General features: G+C 37.7%; 8 protein-coding genes across 8 annotated transcripts in view; 6 read left to right on the top strand and 2 right to left on the bottom strand.

Annotated features, from left to right (window-relative positions):
- Positions 1-953: 953 nt before the first annotated feature.
- CBG25796 lies at positions 954-2,076 on the bottom strand (the record flags this gene model as incomplete). The annotated part of the gene is made up of 3 exons (XM_045243221.1): positions 954-1,652; positions 1,711-1,994; positions 2,046-2,076. 3 exons carry the CDS (start codon positions 2,074-2,076, stop codon positions 954-956), a joined length of 1,014 nt encoding a protein of 337 aa, XP_045098616.1.
- Positions 2,077-3,040: 964 nt separating this feature from the next.
- CBG25795 lies at positions 3,041-3,616 on the top strand (the record flags this gene model as incomplete). Its single annotated transcript, XM_045243220.1, has 2 exons — positions 3,041-3,064; positions 3,113-3,616. 2 exons carry the CDS (start codon positions 3,041-3,043, stop codon positions 3,614-3,616), a joined length of 528 nt encoding a protein of 175 aa, XP_045098615.1.
- A 1,171-nt stretch (positions 3,617-4,787) lies between these two features.
- CBG25794 lies at positions 4,788-5,420 on the top strand (the record flags this gene model as incomplete). The annotated part of the gene is made up of 1 exon (XM_045243219.1): positions 4,788-5,420. The coding sequence occupies one exon, from the start codon at positions 4,788-4,790 to the stop codon at positions 5,418-5,420; it is 633 nt and encodes a 210-aa protein (XP_045098614.1).
- A 1,509-nt stretch (positions 5,421-6,929) lies between these two features.
- Positions 6,930-9,693, top strand: CBG07041 (the record flags this gene model as incomplete). The annotated part of the gene is made up of 7 exons (XM_045243218.1): positions 6,930-6,971; positions 7,693-7,881; positions 7,931-8,027; positions 8,130-8,220; positions 8,269-8,397; positions 8,446-8,637; positions 9,114-9,693. 7 exons carry the CDS (start codon positions 6,930-6,932, stop codon positions 9,691-9,693), a joined length of 1,320 nt encoding a protein of 439 aa, XP_045093407.1.
- Positions 9,694-11,583: 1,890 nt separating this feature from the next.
- Positions 11,584-13,480, top strand: CBG07042 (the record flags this gene model as incomplete). Its single annotated transcript, XM_002632133.1, has 6 exons — positions 11,584-11,665; positions 11,716-11,870; positions 11,918-11,991; positions 12,040-12,315; positions 12,399-12,637; positions 13,167-13,480. 6 exons carry the CDS (start codon positions 11,584-11,586, stop codon positions 13,478-13,480), a joined length of 1,140 nt encoding a protein of 379 aa, XP_002632179.1.
- Positions 13,481-13,649: 169 nt separating this feature from the next.
- CBG07043 lies at positions 13,650-15,958 on the bottom strand (the record flags this gene model as incomplete). The annotated part of the gene is made up of 9 exons (XM_002632134.2): positions 13,650-13,699; positions 13,856-13,961; positions 14,008-14,213; positions 14,407-14,627; positions 14,670-14,818; positions 14,863-15,180; positions 15,227-15,548; positions 15,594-15,728; positions 15,780-15,958. 9 exons carry the CDS (start codon positions 15,956-15,958, stop codon positions 13,650-13,652), a joined length of 1,686 nt encoding a protein of 561 aa, XP_002632180.2.
- A 1,205-nt stretch (positions 15,959-17,163) lies between these two features.
- On the top strand, positions 17,164-19,899 carry CBG07044 (the record flags this gene model as incomplete). The annotated part of the gene is made up of 10 exons (XM_002632135.1): positions 17,164-17,238; positions 17,281-17,384; positions 17,441-17,575; positions 17,749-17,848; positions 18,235-18,456; positions 18,503-18,823; positions 18,870-19,018; positions 19,066-19,359; positions 19,407-19,723; positions 19,778-19,899. 10 exons carry the CDS (start codon positions 17,164-17,166, stop codon positions 19,897-19,899), a joined length of 1,839 nt encoding a protein of 612 aa, XP_002632181.1.
- Positions 19,900-22,076: 2,177 nt separating this feature from the next.
- Cbr-gmeb-1 overlaps positions 22,077-22,539 on the top strand; it is a gene marked incomplete at both ends in the record, with an annotated part of 3,308 nt that continues 2,845 nt past the window's right edge. The window contains one exon of the mRNA XM_002632136.1: positions 22,077-22,289. Coding sequence (XP_002632182.1) covers positions 22,077-22,289 — 213 coding nt within the window. The remainder of the gene's footprint in view (positions 22,290-22,539) is intronic.

Genomic DNA, 22,539 nt, shown 5'->3' with positions numbered 1-22,539 from the left:
GCTATGACATGATTACTAATTCGAGCTCGGTACCCTGGAATGAGAGTTCACTAGAAACGGGTGCTAAAGGAAAATGTATACCGTATTTCCTCTAATAGAAGCCCACCCAAACCGTCAACTTCAACCATAATTATCTCGGTTCCTTTAAAAGATATCAAAAAAAAAATGTATCAACTGATAAAATATTGGTGATACTACGATAAATAATTTCTTGGTTGGTAAATTTTTGGTATCTTTCACAGGAATCGTGATGATTGAGCTCAAAGTTGACGGTTTGGGTGGATTTAAATTTAGGGACCGGGAAGTTACAAAAGGGGCAAAGTCTATTGCATTTTTTCAAGAAATTTTCAAGAAACAAATTAATGGTCAAAATTCATTTTGATCTACCTCTTCTTGTACAAATAAAGGTTGTCATAATTCAACTACTTTTTATGGCTCCGCGTCACTTCGAACCCGGTTTCAAAATTGTGGTAATGCAGGCGAATAGATGAATTTCAAACTGCAAAAACGATTTTGGGGTTTTCAAGTATGCTTTTTCTGATAGAACACATTCTGAAATCCAAAAAATCTAGATTTTAATTTTCAAAAAAAGGAAAATTGGTGAATTTTTTTGGATTTCAGAATGTGTTCCATCAGAAAATGCATATTTGAAAACCCTTAAGTTGTTTTGTAGCCTGAAATTCATCCATTCGCCTGCATTATCACGGTTTCGAAATTACCGGTTTCGAAATGACTGGTTTTGAAGTGACAAAAACATTTCTTGTTTTACCTAAAGTTATTTGGTTTTCTGAAAAAGAGCAGTTTTCCACTAATCTATAAATTTTTACAATTTTCACAAGTTGACCTTATTTTATGTTTTTTTAAGAACCAGTTTAGATTGGACCAATGTAAAGTTTCCAGATCGAAAAAAAAACTCCAAAAATCCCTCTTCATTTTTTACACATCAAAAAAGTTCACATAATCACACAACACGGATTTCGCTTTTTCTTATTCTTCTCCTTCTCCTCCACATCTTCTGGATCCTTGTCTCCCGTTTTCTCAGATTTCGCAGATTTTCCAGATTTCGTGGAGACTCCGGAAGACTTGGCTGACTGAGAAAACTTTCCACTTTTCGTTGATTCGTCTAACGTTGTTGAACTTTTGAATGCCATGGATTTGTCGGATTTCGTGGGGGACCGTTTACTGGAAGCTTCTTTGGCGTCTTGAACATAAGAGCTTTTAGTGGATCTCGGACTTTGGACTTGTGGTTGAACTTGGAGAGTTTTGGAGTACAAAAGCCTTTCTGAATTGGGTTTCATTGCCTTTTCCCTGGCTTCCCATTCTTTCATTTCCTCCCATCTTTTGATAACCTGTTCAGTTTTTTGAACCGAACCGAATAGCATATTGCGTCCCTTTTTGCCTTCTAGATAAAATTGACGCTCTAGGTCAAGGATATGCCAATTTCTCTCTGTGAAGCTCAATTCCGACTCCCAGCATCCTGCTTGTTTTGCCCAGTCCACGCGGTTCCCGATCATTCCTTGGGTTCCCAGTTTGAACTCTGCACTTTTCAACATTTCGATAGTGTCCGTTCGGTTTCTAATGACTCCATGTTTGACGGTTAGAAGTCCTTCTGGCATTGTGCAGTACATCTCATACTCGTTGACTGGATCTTTCTGTAATTCAATAACCATTTTAGTAAATAAATTCAATTTAGTTTCTACTGTAACCAACCTTTTCCTTTCTAACTGCAATACGAAATTGGATAATTTCATTTTTGGAGAAAATCCCATAAAACTGTGTTTGTAATCCCTCTTTTCCAGTCGCATCGAGTATTTCGAATATATAAGACATCAAATGAATAATCACTAGTTTCTCTCCATCCCCAAACTTCACCAACGGAGTCAACGTGATTTCAAGTGATCCTTCAGATGGAATTCTCAACACTTCCGGTGTCACTTTGTAGTCGAATGTGGCGTATTGATCCTGATTGAACTCCCCACAGATATTACTCATCCCTAGAAAAATTTCAATACGTTTTTTGATAAAAGCTGGAAAACTCCACTCACTATGAACTAACAAGTGATCAGATTTGGCCATTTTTATCAGATAATTCGTTGTGAGTACAGGTAGGAATAAATCCCAGCGCTTGTTAGTTTAGTCACTTTTTAAATTTCACGTAGACTCTAAACGCAGCCGGAACAACTTTCAGTGAACCTACAAAATCAGAAACTTACCGTAAAGCCTGTATTAGAAGAGCCCCTTGTGAAGAAGGACCATCTAAAAATATGTATTGGAATTTCAATACGTTTTCAGTGTAAGATATTCCGGGAATTCCACAATTTAGAAGAAATTTCTTGAAACACTATTTTTTTTTAATAAAAAACTTGCTCAATTTCAGTGAAATAGACAGATTTTCATGCCCCTTCAATGGAAGGACCCTCCGGAGGTGCCATGGAAAAATAGAAGGACCGGCCCTTCTAATACAGGTTTTACGGTCACCATCTAGGCATCTAGGCATCTAACTGTTAATTAGCATATATATCTGTCTAATTCGAACCCTCATATCTCGGCTCCTATGCAAGATAATATCAAGATAATATGCAAGATAATATTATTAAAATTGTGTCAACTGACAAAATGTTTGCGATTTTATGATTAAAATTTTTTCAGTGAACAACTTTCCAATATTTTTGACAGGAACCGCGAAAAAACTGTTCAAAGTAAAAACTTAGGGGTCCTCCTATTACAGGTTTCGGCGCTAAGGTATTTGGGGGGAGGGTCCACCCAAATTTTTTTGATATGGCGCAATTTTACGGATGTCCCAGTGAAAGGGAAATAAGGTGTTTTAATCTAACAGCCTATAATCTGGAAAAGAAACAAAAAAATTGGAAAAAATTCCAATTAAAAAACTGAAATTCGCTAAAGTTAGTCAAATTTTCACATTTTTGGGACACTCGCATTTTGGCACCAACTTCGAAAAATTAGTGAACCAAGTAAGCAGAAAAAGTATTTCTTGAAAAGTCTCCTGATTACTGTAGCGATCACGTGATAACCTAAACTAATGGCACTGTCAGTAAAAATCACGGTTAAGAAACCAAAATCGAAAAAACCTGGATTAATTATTTTACTCAAGTGTTCTCAGAACATTCCCATCTTGGCGAAAACCAAAATTTCCAAAACGTCAATTGAAATTGAGACTGGAGAAACACGATTAAAACAATCGGGTAAACTTGAAAATTTCCTGAAGTATTTGGTTTTAATTCAGAACTGTTTAGAATCGGAAAAGAGCCAGGAAATGAAATCGCGTCTAGTTGCTGGCGGGGAGGATGAAAAGGAAAAGTCAGAGAAGGATAAGGAAGAGAAGAAGGAAGAGAAGAAGGAAGAGAAAAAGGAGGAAGCAGGAGATGCAAAGATTTCGAAAAAGGTAGAAGTGGCCAAGTCCACAGCTAACAATCCTGATTCCAAAGATACCAAAGATGGGAAACCCGAGCCAAAGGCCGAATCTCAGTATCAAAACTTGGACGTCAAACTTCCAGCGGAGTTCAAGGCTCCGCCTGTTGAGCAGAAGCCCAGTGAAACCAAGACGAAGCCAGTTGCAAAAAAGAAGAAGTCGAATCCATGCTGCACGATTTGCTGATCTCGTATTTTTATGTCTATTTCCCTGAATAAATTTGAATACTTTTTCGTAAACACTCTAATAGAACGCCACCCGGACCGTCCACTTTCAGCCTATATATCTCACTTATTTTGAAAGATGTCAAAAAGTTGTTGACTAATAAAATGTTTATCATGATATCAGCAACATTTTATTAGTCAACCACTTTTTGACAGAAAATGAGACACATGGGCTCAAATTTGACGATTCTGGTGGCGTTCTATTAGAGTGTTTACGGTGTGTTGTGTTTTCTTTTTTAGGCCGTGACTCACGGCCCGTGAGCATGTGGGTTTCATATTTGTCATCAAAACAATTTTCAAAACATTTTTGTGAAATCACAGTTATTTACAACTACCCAAAGGTTCACACCTAATAGCGATTAATTATGAACACTTCAGTGGAAGAAGAGGAACTCCCGCTTTCTGTTAAAAGTAATTTTTTGAAACTTTTTCAATATAGTTATACAAAAATATCATTTTAGATGTCACAGATGATCCCTCATCCGCCAATTTTCCATTCATTTTCAAAATCAGTCCAGAAAACTGCTAATACCGAAAATTGGACATTTGGATGTTTCTCTGAAACCAACAAATAAGGACAGCTCTCAATACTATCTGATCATGCTAGATTCGTATTTGTTTGAGATTGTGGATCCACGTGGAAGGAAACAGACTATCACCCAGTTGTTTGGTTTTTCAAAGGCTGGAGAGGAAATCAAGTTCAAAATTGGGTTCAGAGACGTAGAGGTTAGTATAATGAATACTCGAATAACCTGTAATAGAAGGGCCCCAACGCTGTCAAATTGGAGCTCAATCATCTTGGCTCCTATAAAAGAAATCAAAAATATGTCAACTGATAAAACACGTTTGATAGTTTGATAAGCAATTTAACAGTTAACAACTTTTTAATATCTTTGACAGTTACCGAGATAATTGACCTCAAAGATAAAATTTAAGGGACCCTTCTATTTTACGGTTTTACAGTATCTGAAGAAAGGAAATGGAAAATTTCAGAGATCCAGTCCTGGTTTAATCCATGACTATGATAAACCCGCAGAAGGATCTATTTCTATCAAACATTGGAAACTGAAGATGATCACGAATCTGAAAATGTTTGGAAATGGCGATTTGTGAAATCTAAAATTGTTTGGCGCATGGATGGTTCTGGTGGAGATTTGAAGCTTGATCTGTTGCTGGATAACGAGGATGATGAAGAGGTTAAAAAGCGGAAGAAGAAGTTCGAGGTAGGGATTATTTCGTATATATATATAGCTGATCTAGAGCATTTTTGTTCACAGGATGAGCTGAAGATTATGAAAAATAAGAAGCTACAGACTGGGAAAGCAGAAAGAACAACAGAAGGGTTGAAGACATCAAAAGGTGACTCTGAAGATAATACGAAGGAGAAAACGGCAGATAAGACACAGGAAAACTCGAAAACGTCGGAAGAGAAGCCAGAGAAGAAAGTTTCAGAAAAAGTTCCTGAAAAAATTCCGGAAAGAATTCCTGAAAAAGTTCCGGAAAAAGTCCCAGAGAAACCTGACAAATCTAAAAAATCGCAAGCCAAATCTGTAAATGATCCAAAACCCAATCCAGAAAGATCTGTTATCCAGACTTCTAATTATCCAAAATCGGTATACGAAAATATGGATCCAAATGTTCATATTCCAGTTGGAGTGGACAAAACGCCGCCTGATAAGAAGATGGAGACACAGAGAACCCCAATGAAGGATAGCAAGAAAAGCAATACGACCAAAAAGAAGAACCCTTGTTGTTCGATTCTTTAATTACTTGAGATATTTTTAAATAAAGTTTTAGAAAGAAAATTATTTTTTTTAAACCTTGAAAGTGGTGTCCATAGCAAGAATTATCGTATGCAATCTAATAGAGTGCCACCCGAACCGTCCACTTTGAGCCATATCTCGGTTTCTGTGAACGTTATCAAAAAGCGGTCAACTTACGAAATGTTTACCATAATTTCAAGAATATTTTGTCAGTTAGACACTTTTTGATAACTTCAACAGAAGCCGAGATAAATTGGCATAACGTTGACGGTTTGGGTGGCTCTTTATTAGGTAGATCAGTGATGTCAAATTGAGAAGGTCCAACTCCAAAATATTCACACTGACCACTCCTATGACTCATCAAAGAGACAAAGACCAGAGCCTTGACTGTACGTTTATGTACCTGAAGCAAATAAAACATCGTACACAATTCTGCGGCACCTCTCCCCGCCATTGTTGCCCATCCCTCTACCACATAATTACTGACCTGGTGTCCTTCTAACCCGCTTTTTTGACGTATGTGTCTCTCCGTCTTTCCGTTGGATGTCCGTTTTTCCCTCCCACCCCCTTTCATCCATCCACTTTTCTCCACACTCGAAGCCCTCTTCAAATCCAACGGTGTCTCCCTCGTGGTGGCGTAGCGGACGAGCGCTGACCCGAACACCCTCGCGTTCAGTGAACGCACATATGGCGCAGTATTCCACTTTGCCACTGGGTGAAACCTTTCTTCTGTGTAGTTTCTATGATTCATTATGCTAGCAAAAATGATTTTCAAAAGATTTTTCTAAAATATTCACATTCCTAGTTCTATCCGATCATAATCACTGTTTAGTCTTTTTGATCCAGCCTTGATTTGATAATCTTTTTCTATTCTGTTAAACATGTCCTTTTCAGTCTTTCTCCTTTCAAGGTTAATTTTTGGTCTTCTGCAACATAGTACACCGAAAGGGCAGTGGCACTCGGTCTGGAATATTTTATCCTCGTGGCACGAAAGTGCACAATTAGTCATACACTTCCTGCTCATTTTCCAGCTGCTCATTTCTCTTCAGCAGTCTGAATATATATTCCATTCCTTCCATTCGATCACTCTTATCAATTACAAATTAGATCAGATGGCTGTGTCTGTTCAGAGATAAGAAGTCAAGGCCACTCATATGGGGGTCATTCATCTAAATTGACATGTTAGATTCTGAACGTCCGGATGTCCTTCTTCCCAGCCGATAACATCTCAGTTCTTGCCATCTCGACTGTCATTTGTTCATCAGCTGTCCACTATTCCCACTCTCCCCCACCACCCACCACCCTTTCCCGCAGTGCTTTGTTTGGTATGAGAGACTGCCAGCTGGTTGAAAAGCGAGTCTTTTGTATCCTATGTCTCTCTTACTCTCTTTGCTTTTCCACACGTACGACGATCGTCATTCCCATCTTGTCATTTCCATTCTCCATAATTAAGAAGAGATTTTAATGTAGGCCTTCTTTTTTCAGAGAGCCCATCTGTCCTCTCAGCTTGCAATGGCGAGAATGGTATCAGAAGACCAATGCAGGAAGACTAATGTGAGCTTTTTTTTTGAAAATGTTAAAAAAAAAACTATTTTAACTTTATATTCCTGTCGTTTTTGTTTCAATTTGACCATCTTTTTTACCGCATGGTCATCATTTCCCCAGTTGCCCAAAAACCGTTATCAGTTGTTTGATGAGTGCCTCATTTCCACCTACACAGTCTCTGTCACAACAAAATATACAGACAAACCTAAATGTTTCAGAATCCTACTATTAGTTTCAGCTGAGTTACCGTAAACACTCTAATAGAAGGCCACCGAATCCGCCAACTTTGAAAGAATATATCTCGATTTCTGTGAAAGATATCAAAAAGTGATTAACTGACAAAACATTTTTTATTTTATGATAAACATTTTGTTAGTTAGTTACTTTTTTATATCTCTCACAGGAAACGAGAAAAATGAGCTCAAAGATGAGGGGCTTTGTGGCCTTATTACTAATACTTGTTTTTTTAGTTCAGTTCTTGTGGTATACAAATTTTCAAATTTTTTCGAAAACTCTTTTGCTTCTGGTTGATCTAAGCTCATTCTATACATATATGTCATACGAGTCGGCAACTGAACATTTTTAATTAAAAGTCTGAAAATCTGAAATAATAAGAAAATCTGAAAAATCACAAAAACTAACAAGAAAACAAATGTGGGGTTTCTGAGCTCTAATTAACTCAGAGCTGTACAAAAAACAAAAAAAACAACACTACAATATTTCATTTTAGAACAACCATTGCCTATGGGAATGCTGTCCGAAGTCGTCCGATCCATTCGACACAGTTGAGGACTTGTTAGAGCACGTTCTAGAAGCTCACATTCCAAAAGTTGTGAAAAATGAGGATGGTGAGGAAGAAGTGGTTTGTGAGTGGGATCAATGTGAAATGAGCACAATTAGAGGAGATATAACTAAAAAGGTTCGCATAAGGAAAATTAAATTTATAATCAAAATGATAAAAATTTAAGACGGAGTGGATGACGACCCACTTTAAGACAAGACACATCACAAATGCAAGACCATTCAAATGTCTCATAGAAGGATGTTCTGTGAGCAAAGCGACCAGTAAGGATTTAGATGTCCATGTGAGAAATCATCATCTGAATAAACCAAAAAAAGGTATTAACTGAGGATTTGGACCAAATCAGTATTCTTCTTCTTTTCCAGAGGTTTCCCCAGTAGCCGCAGAGCCTCCGAAAGTTCGAAACACAATCTGGAAAATCGTGAATGGTCGCTGTGTTTGGGATAAGCCTGTTATGTGAGTCCCCTTTGCTTAATAGTTGAAAATTCAAGGAAAATATTTCAGGGTGACCAAGAAAACCATTGTATACTATGATGATGGACCAAGATATGTGTTTCCAAAGGGATACAGCAGTGACCAAGATGAATTGGAATCTGACGAATACTGGTCCGAAGTGGAATATTCTGATGATGAGTAAGTTTAATTCAAAATTGTATCCCTTATTTACAACAAAATATTCAGGTGCCAGAAGTGTGCGCCCAGCTACAGTCAAGCTAATATACCGAGGCCAGGTGTAAAATGTGCAAGTTTGCATCGGTATCGGAAACGAATAAAGAAGAAGAGGGCACCAAAGATTCAGAAAAGGAAAGAAGAAGAAGATGAGAAGAAAGCAGATATTAACAATAATGTTCCAGAAAAGAGTGAAGATATTCGGTTAGTAATTCGTATATTTTTTGAAATAGTTCGTCGCAAATTTCACTGAAAAAAACCTGTAATAGAAGAGCCCCTACACTGTCAAGTTTGATCTAATTTATCTTGGTTCCTATGGAAGATATCAAAAATATTTCAACTGAAAAAATGTTCATGAAAAATTTACTAGTTGACAACTTTTCATTATCTCTTACAGGAACTGAGATATATTGGCTTTAAAAACCAAGCATTGAAAATTTCCGATAAATCTCAAAAAAAGGAAAAATTCCGAAAACGGGCGTAAATCATGCTTGAAATGTTGCACATTTTATGGACAATTTGAACTGTGGGTTTTTAAAAATGTGGAGAGCCACGAACCAGGGAAAAACTTAATCGAATCGCGCCGAAGGTGCACCAGCTTGCTTGTTCAACTATAAAAGTGTGCCCCACAATTTCACAAAAAGTTTAGCAATTGACACTAATTATTCCTTTTTTTTCAGATCCGAGAAACCGGAATTGGTCCCAACTCTATCAGAAACTACCGAAGGTTTCGATGAATATGATGGGATGCCAGTGCTGACCGCCTATTTTGAGAATTCAGAAGAAGAAGATGCACCTATTTTAGAAATGGAGATCCCAATGGTTGAAGTTTTCGTGAAGGAAGAAAAAGTTGAAGGCAAAAAGAAGCCAGAAGAATGGATCAAGATAATAGACATAGTCGATGAGTTGCCGTTCAAAAAAGAAATACTTCCAATTATAAAAATCGATGATAAACAGGAAACTGTCGTACAGAGACGGGGTCGACCTCGACTTTTACCCACAGTGGAAAAAACCCAAAAGAAACCAGAACCAAAATTGGAAACTGTAAGGATCCCCTCTCCTACGAAACCCCAAAAATCAGATCCCCCTGCTCCCCAATCTCTAAAAATCAGCCGCCCTACAAAAAATCGAAAAGTTATGAAACCAAGAAAAAGACCATCGAGGGCATGTCGAGTACTTGGCAGTATGGAAGAGGTCCCATTCGAGTTGGAAATTGAAGTAGAGTTTGAAAAACCAAGAAAGATGCTGAAAGCATTTTAGATTCCTATTCAAATCATTTTATTTCGTTCTCTTTTTGTTCAAATCTTGCTTTAAAATATAGTTATCTTGACCTGTTAACAAATTTGAAAAATATTCTAGTCCAGTTTGAAAAATCATAATTCTATCCCCCGTCCTTTCACAATTCCCTGTTTATACGTGTGCTTTTTTATCCAAAATACCCCAAAATGTCATTCAAATCTCCTTCATGTATCTCTCCCTCTAAACAATGCTCAAAGCGGAATTTTAAAGTAAATTGTATTATTTTTTCAAATTCAAATAAATATTGATAATTGAAATCTCCGTGCTTTCCAAGTCTCATTTTTCCCACGTGCATTTTTGAATGAGAACGATTGTTCATTTTTAAATGAATCGTCAAAAACAACAAAAACCTCAATAATATTTTTGTCTCTAATTCTTCTTCAGGAAATTCATATTTATCCGGAATGTGAGTTGCTCATCCCCATCCATGTCATCGCTCCTCCCCGAACAATAGAAGTGCACTTTTTGTTAAATGAAATGATAAAGACTTATAATCCCTTTTTCAATGTGTTCAGTCATTCCTATCATTATTAGAATTTTGTTTTCAGTCACGAGATATCAAAAATTCAAGTTTCTGAGAAACAAAATAATTAGGTTACCTTTAGATTCGTCACCTCGAACTTTAGAAATTTTTTCATGAATTCAGCTTTTTGAGGAATTCCGTTTTTGATATAACATGGCGCTCCTGCTAAAACAAACAGATCACTGTTGTACTATGTGTATTGTAGACGATTAACGAAAAAGTTAAACAAAATTTTGAGGAGGCCAACAATTGGTTTCGTTTTCATGTGTCATTGTTTTGCGCGATTTTAATGGTAGCTGCTTTTTTGTTTCCGCCAAGTCGGGTTTTTTTGCCTTTCTTTCTGACTATAATTTGGATTACTCGATTCTAGAAAAAAACAAAAACTCACTTCCTCCTGATCTCATTATAATTAGCTAAATTAGATATGATAGAACTCAACGAGTGCAACGAAATGATATTATTTAGAGAACTGGGTCTTGTCTATGAACAAAGTTACAGACGAAAAGGAACGAAAAAAAACAGACCCGGCCCGACCCGGCTCGGTACGTCCGGGTAAATCCACTTTATGACCTGTGACTTTGTTCATAGACAAGATACAGTTCTCCAAATAATATCATTTTGTCGTACTGATAGAGTTCTATCATAACTAATTTAGTTAAGAAAAATATTGATTCTGAACAAAGATACGGCAGGGCCCGGATTACAAGTATGACTTTGAGCCGACATATCTCGTTTCCTGTATAAGATATCAAAAAGTGATCAACTAATAAAATATTGCTGATATTATAATAAACATGTTGTTAGCTGACCACTTTTTGATACCTTCCACAGGAAATGAGATATTACGGCTCAAAGTTAAAAGTTAGGAATGACGCTCTATTAGAGTGTTTTCGGTAGTTTTTTTTGTTTAAATTCTCGAGGTAAAAAAGTATATACGACCCAAAAAATGTGTACTTCTTCTCTTCGATTTCCTCAAATATTTTCCTTATTCCCAACTTTTCTCTTCCTTCTTTCTTCTTTTTCGCTAGTAGTCAGTTTCCATAGTTACCTCTCTCTCTCTCCTTCCTCAAAAGAGAGAAAGAATTCAGCTTCTCCTTTTTTATGTGTGCCTCTCGTTTTGGCTCCACCCCTTATTCTTACTCTTTTCTTGCTTCTTGCTCTCCTTATGTTTTTTTTCGCAAGAATTTTTTTCGATTTTCCCAGAACCGTGAGAAAAAGACGCTGAAAACGACACTGAAAAAGTAATCATCTGTTTTTTAAAGGTTTCTGTTTTCTCGACTTGATATCTTTAAGGGATTTCCAGACCAGAACTTTGTATTTTCTTCAGAATGGAAATCGTGAAAACGATCATCCCACACAATAACTCTTTCGTAGAGCCACAGATTCCATCAGCTACAGAATGGTTGGCAAGTAAGACAATGGAATATACAGTTTCTTGAAAAAAAGCCAAACTTTTTCAGATATGTCTGTAATGCACGTCTCCTGTCTAACCATCGCGTGTGTATTCGTTGGTATCACCTTCGTCCTCTCCTTCTTTCATCTGTACTTCGTTTTGAAATATGTCTCAAACGAAAGGATACGAAATGATATGTATGCATTGATATTCATGTTTCCTGTAAGTTGGTACTCACTTGACCTAATTCATTTTTTCTTAATTTGAAGATAACCACATTTGCAAGTCTAGTGGGAATGTTCATTCCAAGAGCCGCTGTCTTCCTATACGCAGTTTCTCTAGTGTAAGTTTTCCATATATTTGTATTACTGAAAGTTGTGCTATTTTCCAGCTATTTCATGTTTACTCTCTTCATAATGGTCACCCTTCTATTCAACATCTTCGGTGGACGTCAAGAAATGAGCGCCTATCTTCTACAACGTAACATTCGAGTCAACTTCACAGTACCCCCTTTGTGCTTCTGCAAATTTCTACCAACTGTGGAGAGTACTGACCAAAATCTACGGCGGATTGAGTGGCTGGTTTTTCAAACTCCAATAATTCGTACATTACTGGAATTGGTGTCGGTAGTTGTGTCCATGGAACAAGAGGGAAGACGAGAGAGCATGTAAGGGATATTTCTTACAAAGAGCCATAATTTTGAATAGACAATTTTGAATAGATTCATATAACACTAATCAACACTTTCAGTTGGTTCGTTTTCTCTCAATTGTTGGCTCTACTCTCCATGTGTATCGCGTTCTATGGTTGCTACGTGATGGTTCCGCTGGGGAGAGAGAAACATGCTCCCTACCGATTCGACTTCTTGTTCCGAACATGTGACATTGCTCAGTGCATTTACACAATTCAGAAGTTTGTGTTCGAGTTTGCCGCTGCCGTTGGACTGATCACTTCGGATCGTTTTCTTCCAGCCGCTGCAAAAGCATTGTGTAAGTAACCCACGCAAACCATCAACTTTGAGCTCAAAAAGCTCGATTCCTGTCAGATATATGGAAAAAGTTGTCAACTGATAAAATGTTTATCATAATCTAAGAAACATTTTATCAGTTAACAAATGTTTTATATCTTTCACAGGAATCGAAATAATGAGGTTCAAAGTTTCTATTCTAGGAAATATGGTACCTAATTCTCGATGCGCCGACTTCCGTTTGATAAAATGCTCAGCAGAACATCAAAGCCACAGATTACGAAAATTTTTGAACAATCTCTGTTTCCAAAAAAAAATTCTTCGTTACAGTATACCTGTGACCAAAAACCAACAGAACAAAAACATCTAAATATAAGTTTTTCTGCGAAAAAGCGAAAATTAGGTTTACATATGCTAATAAGTAAAAACACCTGCGAAACCAAGAGAAGAAATTATAGAGAACATGATTGCCGGCAAAACGTCATTAGATTGAATTTGAAACAGCTACAGTGTTTTCTAGTTTAATCACATCTAATTACAAACGATTTCAGGGTGGGCATCGTTCATGTGCACTTGGGAAATGATGCTTCTTTCGGCACTCTGCTCCTACTGTCTTCGACCATCGAAATGCAGATTTTTTGACCTATACCCGGGAAACGACGTGGTTGCTTCATCGCCAAGAGAACACTCCAGCTCCCGTGTCTCTTCATTTACTCGTCGTGACATAGCTGTAGAGTATGAACCTCGGATCGCTGGAGTCATGTTGGAACCAACACCACGTATCAAGGATAACAACAATACACCAGAGGAGACAGCTACAGTACCTCATTTTGAGGATAACTTTGATTCGATTTCTCAGAATTGATCTCTTTTTTTTAATCATAGTTTTAATTTCGAAATCCGGTTAGTCATATCACTTCTTCCTGTACTTGTGTTCTCATCAAAAAATCCCAGTAATACAAAAAGCTTTATAGTGTGTGTCTTAATTCATGTGCCAACGCATTCAAAATGTGATAAATGTTTATTATGTGCATTCATGTGAAATCTCCACCTCCTCCGCTTTGATTTTTGTTGCCGAATGAGCCTGAAAAATTTGAGTTGTGATCTTTTCGAATTTTAGAACATCAAAAGTTCAAAATCTAGAAACTGAAGTTCGCTATTGAATACTGAGAAAGCAGATGTGACCAGGTTATCTAATCATATAGAATCATAATCCAATTATATGTAGAAGAAAACCAACTTGCGCTCAAATTCCTTGGAGTTTTCCTATGAGCCTTTTCATCTTCTTCTTCTATAACGGGCATTTCTTCAACAAACCACTTCACGTTGTTGGCAGATGGGGAAATCTGAAATTGGAATGTTATTTGATTGGATTTGAATACTAGACGCTACAGCAGATTTGTCTTCTTCCGGAGACGTAGGTTGCGAATTGGTGTCTTCAGGCATCTCAATTTTCACCGCCTGCTGTTTGGCTATCCGAATTCGTTCCTGTACGAGCGCTGGGACATCCAAGATGACGTCATCTGCTTTTTCAGGGTTTTCGATTTCTCTAAAATCTACGGAAGGGCGACGATGGTTCAAATCGAGAGCAGCAACACCTGAAATTAGAAACTTAGTTTTGAAAAGATTTCAAAAATGTTTAATGCTTCATTTTTTATAAAATCCTTTCGAGCAAACAGTTTAAAAGTCATCATTGCCAAAACACTGTCTCGGTAGTCTTCGTGACCTATATATTAACTACAAAGACTACTCAATTGATAATCTTTAAACACTTTGGTCCTAAATACTCACAAACGCTAGCTCTTCTTGGTTCTGGCTCCGACTTGTACAATTTCGCAATAGCATTGGAAATCTTGCTCCTCGGCTGGGCCCACATATGTTTGGGTAACATTGAAGCATTACTGTTAGCTCTTGTCGTTTCCGTAACAACAGAACTGGAATCATCATCTCCAAACGATCTGGAACGTCTTCGCACATATGAGATCAACCCGTTATCCAAATCTGCTTCATTCCTATAAGAAATTTTTTTAAATTTTAACTAAGATGTTCTAAACATGTTAATACAACTGCCTTGCATATGCGTGTGTGGTTTCCTTGTAGACGTCGGAGTATCCATTGTCTGTGGTGTTTCCTCTTCCCAGAATGGATCTCTTTTGATTATAGGGAATCTACCGTACGCCTGATCTACAACTGCATATCCCACCTGTAATATATTTTCGATTTCAGAAAGAATTCCTTTTTAGAAACCTGAAGATTTCTTTCAATAATCCAATTTGTTTCAAAATCCTCATCATCTTCACCGAGTGGATTCAACATCACTTCTGACACTTTCAACCATCCGATAATGAAAACAATTTGTAATGATGTCATGATAGGGAAATAAATATCAATTTTCCATTTTGCTCCAGGAATGTTGTTGCTGTTTTCAAGAAACTGGCGACCAAACAGAGCCAAAAGGAAATATGTCCGAACTGCTAGATTAACGACTTGTGTGTACACCAGAGGAATTGGAACCATGTCGAAAATCACTAAATTCAAAATTTTGGTTCGGAAGTCGCGCATTTTCTGAAACAAATAATGTATGCTACCTATGAAAAACAGTATAGCTCACATCCATCAAATCCACATACAAATAATAGTCAGCAATTAATCCCTCATCCTTTGCAACTGTTACAAGAGAGAACAACCACTGAATCGGTTGCCAATACTTGCTTTGTGGACTAACTATTGCATCAAACTCAGCCATTTCATCTTCAGTCAACAATCCAGCACTTATCAAATGTCGCATTGTTGGAAACCGTCGGCGAATAGCAGGGGACACATCTCGAAATACCATTGCTTGAGCTACAATCATATACCTCACGCAGTTTCTACGAATAAGTCGAGCTCGCTCTGAAGTTCCCCGGATGTACTGAGCTATTGTTAGTGCTGATCTGAAGTTAAATATTAGATAACTTCAAAATGATAAAGTGACATACGTATCAATCCAACCAACATTATCGAAAACTTTAGTCCATCGATTATAAACAATCGAAACATAAAATCCCAGCATAAAAGTGACTGGAATAAACACTGAAAATGTGTCGAAGAAAGTGCAAAGTTGTTCAAACACTCTGAAAATTTTATTCTAGAATTTTATCTAGGGACTCCTTTAGTCAACTAACTCTCTTTGCGCTTTATTCAGCAAAACTCTATAAATCACGGATAAAACTGAATAAAGAAGTAACCAAATCAGCAACTCTGACCATATCGATTTCCACACTGATCCTTTCCAACGAAGTAATACTTTGATTTGGGTAAACAGACCAGATGTGGCAACATCTAGAGAATAAGCAACTGTCATTGTCAAATAAGTGTATATCACTCAAAAATGATTTGTGTCAGTTGACGGTGGAGGTGAGAGAGGGATTAGGCATCAAGTGGCACATCGGAAGTTTTAAATTTGCATAATCAAATTTTCGGAAGAGGTTAGGTCGGGGCAGTCAGAAACCTTTTTCACTGAAAGTTGAAACCCAGGTTTGTTTTATTCCATCTGTTCTGCTATTGACAATTCCACAAAACCTATAATAGAAGAGCCCTCTAACTTTTAACTGTAAGGTCAATTATCTCGGTTCTTGACAAAGATATAAAAAAAGTTATCAACTGATAAATTGTTCATCGTAATATCAGAAGTGTTTTATTAGTTGGCACATTTTTGATATCTTGCGTAGGAATTGAGATAATTGAGCTCAAATTTGATTAAAACTTTTACGGTTGATTCTTCGAATTTCCATGTAATTTATACTTGTTTGTTATCAAATTTAGGCAAAAGAAAATGTGATTCACATATTTTTTTTTGATTTAGCTAAACATTTCAGAGAATGGTAAGCAAGAATATAATTCAAAAACGTTCGCTTCTTGGAAGATACTATTGAAACAATTTCAATTGTCCGATTTTTGCCAATTCAAAAATTGGATGACTTTTATCAGAAAACCAATGTTTAATCTTTTACAATTCCGGTGCTTATGTACGCTATTTCTTTAATCACTTATACATTGTTTTCACAGTCCCGGTCATTTAATCTAAAACCAGTTTTCCACCTAAAATGCGTTATATATCACTATATGTGCGGGTATCATCTTCTGGGTGTTGTGTCATTCTATTCATCAATCATGATATAAAACACGTCATTATGTTTGCTTCTTGTTGTTGTTGTTTTTTGTTTCTCTCTGAATCAACAATTTCAGTTTCATGTGTATGTAGACTGAAAAAACTTTCGATGAACTTTTACAGTACTGGATTTTGGAAATTTAAAAATCAATCATCTAGAATTAGCATAATATTTTGTGTAGTCTATAACTTTGCATTGCAATAAATATGAGGTTTTTGTCTGAACTTGGGTAAACTAATCGATTCGCCAAAACCACTGATCTTCAAAGAACAAATTGTTTTTAGTACCACATGCATCTTCTTCAAAAAAGAACCTGTTTTATTTTTTTCGTATTTTTATTATCCTGTCTTTATCATTAGTTCTTTTTTAGACTTTCCAATGCCTCTATAGTTTCAGAATGACCGTAACTTATTCACTCGATGTTGCTTCTTCTTCATTTTTCTGCTTATATAAGCTCCTTTTTCGATGGAAGGTAGATTTTATCTCAAATCCTTTTGGCTAGTTCTATATTTAGGGATCAATTTGGAAGTCGGTGTGGGCGGAGCTAGTGGTATGGTTGGCTCTTTATGCTGTGCTTAGTGCTATTTACCGATATTTGTTGAGCATGGGACAGCGAGCGTAAGGGAATCTTAGCAAAATAATTATGATTAATAAGAACTAAAGTTTTGTTTCAGCACATTCGAGGATCTCTGTATATTCTTTGACACCTATTCCAATTTCATCCCGATTACTTTTATGCTTGGTTTTTATGTTTCTGCAGTATTCACCCGCTGGTGGCAGATTTTCGACAATATCGGATGGATTGACACGTAAAGATCTTTGAAAAACATTATCAGACAGATTGGCCTGGTTTCTAGAAAGTACTAAAAATTGATAAAGCGAATTTCAGATAAACGAAAAAATATATCGAATGGTTTATATATGACCTTCTTTTCAAAACGGCACTCAAATTTTCCTAGATAACGTTTCTTTTCATTTTCAGACCATGTCTCTGGATTACTCAATACATAAAAGGAGAAACCGAGAGAGCAAAGTGTGTGAGGAGAAATTGCATCCGATATTCGATTCTCACGCAGGCAATGGTAATACCAATTTTACAAGTTATCGTAAAACCTGTAATAAAACCCAACCATGTCAAGTTGGAGCTCAGTTATCTCAATTCTTATGGAAGATATCAAAAATTTGTCAACAGTCCAAATTGCTTCTAATAGTGTAAGATGTGCTTTATCAGTTGACAACTTTCTTATATCTTTGACAGGAACCGAGATGATTGAGCTCAACGTTAAAAATTAGTATATTACAGGTTTTACGGTAGCTCCGTTTTAAAGATAGACAACAAAAATTGTTTTTTTTTTCCTAGATTTTTTTTTTAATTCCTAGATTTTGTCTTTATACCACTGAAAACGCTGAAATACACTTCGCCCAGAAACTTAACATGGAGACGAGAAATAACGGGAAAATTTCACAGGTCTACCGCGATGTGGCAGCCAGTGTCCGTAAGCGATTCCCAACATTCAACCATTTGGTGACAGCTGGTTTGATGACTGAGAAAGAGATGGCTGAGTTTGAATCGATTCCAAGTCCACATGCAAAATACTGGCAACCAATGCACTGGTTGTTCTCCATGATCAGCTTGGCTAGAGAAGAAGGAATGATTGCCAGTGATATAATTTATGTGGACTTGATGGAGGTACAGGTCCATTCAAAACCAGCTTGTCTTGAAATGAATGTTCCAGAAAATGCGCCAATTCCGTGTGAACATTCTCTCATTGACACTCTTCGATTGGGTTCCAGTCCCTTTGGTCTACACTCAAGTCGTGCATCTCGCAGTTCGTTCCTATTTTCTAGTTGCTCTATTCGGTCGACAATATCTTCATCCCGACAGGACACGTGTCCCGGATTATAAGCATACCATTGACCTTTATGTCCCGATTATGTCAGTTCTCCAGTTTATATTTTTCATCGGATGGATGAAAGTGGCCGAGGTGCTTCTGAATCCATTGGGCGAGGACGATGATGATTTTGAATGTAATTGGATTTTGGACAGAAATTTGCAGGTTTAATTCGTATTTATTGTTTCAAAAATTAATTTTCTGCGTTCAGGTGGGATTGATGGTTGTGGACACCGCCTATAACCGATACCCAACTCTCGAAAAAGATCAATTCTGGGAGGATGCGATTCCTGAACCTCTTTACACTGCTGAAAGTGCAATGAGACCTTTGAACCCACAAGTTGGATCGTGTGCTGAAATGTATTTGTTTTTGAGAAAAATAGTTCGAATGTATATATTTTTTACAGGCCAACTGAAGAGGAACCATTCATGGTTCGTCCTCGTCGTCGTACCCTATCAAGGATGTCTCACTGGGATGGGGATATGGAAGACACCGATGTTGTGCCAGTTGTTGGTTTGAAGCATCTACCAGATGGAAGTAATTACGCTTCCGGAGAATCCCTTGCCTTCTCAAACAGTTTCGCTAATGGAGGACGTAAACTGAGCGAAATGTTCCGAAGAATGCGGGCAGGTAGCCGGATCGGGGATCGCTACAGAAAGAGACATTCGTCAGCTCAAGACTTTGAGACTGGATCGAAGAAGTGAGTATAGCTTCCATAGATGTTCAGATGTTTCAGGTGATTTTCAGAAAGAACAGTCTTGACGATGAAGTGGAAACGTTCAGTAACAAGTTGGATCAAGCATCTGGAACGCCAAAATCAGGCCGACTCTGGAGTTCTCTTCCGCAAACTCAGTTGGAGGAAATGTTGAAAAATCGAAACCTCGGAGGACCGGTGAAGTATAACACCGACGGAATGAAAGAAAAAGAACTTTCCAATCCAACACCTGTCACCGACCACATTGACCTGCCATCCCATGTGCCAACCAGTCCTTCTTGGTATAATGATAGCTTACCAGTTATAAAAGAGGAAGAGGAAGCTAAACGAAAATCCAATACCGACACCGGTAATTTTTTGATGAATAATTTTGTGGTGAGACTGAGGAACAATCCCTTTTCAGATTCCCTGAAATCCAGTAAAACTTCTAAAGCCTCGATACGTCGAACCGAATTGCGAAGATCATCCTCATCAGGCAGTGATCTTGGAAAGTCTGGAAGGCACGAGAGGAAAAAGAGCGAGTGATTTTATATCGAAATTCAGTTCGATTGTGTTGAAGACACATGTAAATAGTTCGGTGATCATTTGCTATGTGACTTTTTTTGCCATTTAATTTAATTCTCCTAAAATTCTATCGTCGCTATTCTATGTTTTTTTTATCGTCGTCCAATAAACGTTTTCTTTTCCACCAACCTCCAATCTGACCTCTCATCAATTACAAAAAATACGTATGCAGTGTGTCACACGTAACAGACGATCAATGTTCCCACCCTACCTCCTACCAACAATAAAATGTTGTGCCTACATAATCTCTTATATGGGCTGTTTTATATATATTTTTTCTTAATCGAAGAACAATTACCGTAAAACCTGTATTAGAAGGACCAGCCCTTTTTTCTTTCCAAGTTACCTCCGGAGAGCCCTTCTATTACAGAGGTCCTTAAATTACAGGGATCCCTTCTATTTTGTCTAGCCTCTCTCGAAGGGACCTTCTACTAGAGGGGCCCTTTTAATACAGGTTTTACTGTATCTGAATTGCTCCTACAGTAAGAAAATAATGATTTACCGTTGACTTTTCCCTGCCTTACAAAAAATAACTTTGTTTTCAGTCTTCTGAGCTACCGTAAACAAAAGGCCATCTAAACTGTCAACTTTGAACCCATATATCTGGATTCCTGAAAGAGATATCAAAAATGTATCAACTGATAAAATGTTTTTTGATATTACGAAAAACAGTTTATCAGTTGAAAACTTTTTCATATCTTTCACAGGAACAGAGATATATGGGCTCAAAGTAGGCGGTTTGGGTAGCCTTCTAATAGAATTTTTACGGTAAGTCTTTTCTTGCATAGTATGCTAGATAGCATTCTTAGACATATCGTTTTGGTTTCATGCAGACACACATTCTTTAATACAAAACATCAGTTTCTTATCTTCTTTTTGCGTCTGCGAACAATGACCTCCAACCCTGTTGCGTGAGTGCTTTCTCTCCCACTGTTAGTGAAGCGTGTGTTCCTCGGCGCGGTGGTGTTGGCCACACGGGTCGGTGACGAAAGGGTGGTAGGAGAGACGACCCTCATAAAAACTTGGTTCTTTTTTGAATAGAGTAGAGTAGAGAAAGAGAGTGTGTGTGCGACACGGGAACCGAGATGGAAAGCAGTTGAACTAAAGGGGAAACGCAGGCAACTGAACAGAAACACACGTCACGCGAAACACGTTCGCGTCTCGCACATCGCCCTCCGAGCGCACACTCATACACGCACATACACACGTCCACATATTGTCCTTCGGGTCGAAATGGATGGGGTTGGTCTCCCAGGGAGATTCACAGTATCTCACCGATATTCTCATTGCCATTAGAACCTTCGAGCGTGTGTTGTTGATTTCAATGTCACTCTGCGTCTTTGTTTCAATTTTTTTGAATTGCGATTCGTGAATATCAGTGTCATAAACTTTTCCAGGGCCTTTTTTTGCATCCACATACAGTACCGGTCGATAAGATACACAAAACCGTATTTTTCAGTTGGTTTAGGCACTTTTTAGGAGTCTTGAGCTCAGCTGTCAAGTTTCCAATCACTTTGAAAATTTGGTAGGCTGTAATACAGAGTCAGATTGAAAACTTTGCACCTACAGAATTTTTTGAAAATTCTAGTTTCACAGCTATTTGCTGATTTTTGAAAAACACCTGCTTGTTCACTTTTCCAGCCCAAAAAGCGCAAAATTTTCAATCTAGGTCTTCTGCACCCTCCCAAATTTTCAAACTGATTGAAAACTTGACAACCGAGCACCAGACTCTTGACAATGCCGAATATCACCTATAGCTTATTGACCGGTACTGTGGTTTGGGAAACCCCGATCATTCGTCACATGTTTTGCTCCTACAGTACCTCCTGACATTCCTGAACCATTTTTTCGTTGGTTCCAAAAATCGAGGTCAAACTTTTTTTGCAATATACGTTGTTTTTTTCATACCACCTCTATTTGACTGCAGATCGATCACGTGAAAGTGTCATGAACTACTTCAGAGTTAATTTTTAGAAACGTTTGTTCTTGCATATGACCTACCCGTCTCAGGAATTCGTTGTACAGAAATGAAATATGTTTTTGATGGATACTAATTCCAATTTTCATTTTTTTGACATACTGTCCACTCTCCTTTGATTATTCCACAATTCCCAATTCTTAAAAACATAGTCTTTCAGATGAAGCGATCCTTCTCAGACGGTGTGGAGGAAGCAGCCAAACTTCTGGAGCCAGCCGTGAAGTTGCTCAAAGAAAATTTGGAAAATGATGATGAGGTTCAAGAAGGGCAAGAAGAATTGGTGAATTTGGGATCCGAATCCATCCCTTCCCCTGCCTCATCCGGCACCACTCCTGAGACGGCGGAACCCATCCAGATGCCCAAATACATGGCGGTGAGTATTCAACTTGAAATTCAGCACACTCTTGCAACCTTTTTTAGAGCTGCTAGGGTTGTGATTAGAAACAATACGGAAGCTTGCACCGATTTGGGTGCACAGGTGAGGCGGGGTTGCCGATGAGCGTTCAGACGGCGGCTGAAGATTTAGGAATTGGCTATAACGTGAGCCAGTCAATTCTTAAATATTCAGCCGCTGTTTAAACGCTTTCTGGCGACCCCGCCTCACCTGTGCACCCAAATCGGTG

The sequence above is a fragment of the Caenorhabditis briggsae genome (genome assembly GCF_000004555.2).
Source record: "Caenorhabditis briggsae complete genome, chrII, whole genome shotgun sequence".
NCBI lineage: Eukaryota > Metazoa > Nematoda > Chromadorea > Rhabditida > Rhabditidae > Caenorhabditis > Caenorhabditis briggsae.
Note: the sequence above shows the minus strand (reverse complement) of the source record. Positions and strands in the feature narration are given on the sequence as shown.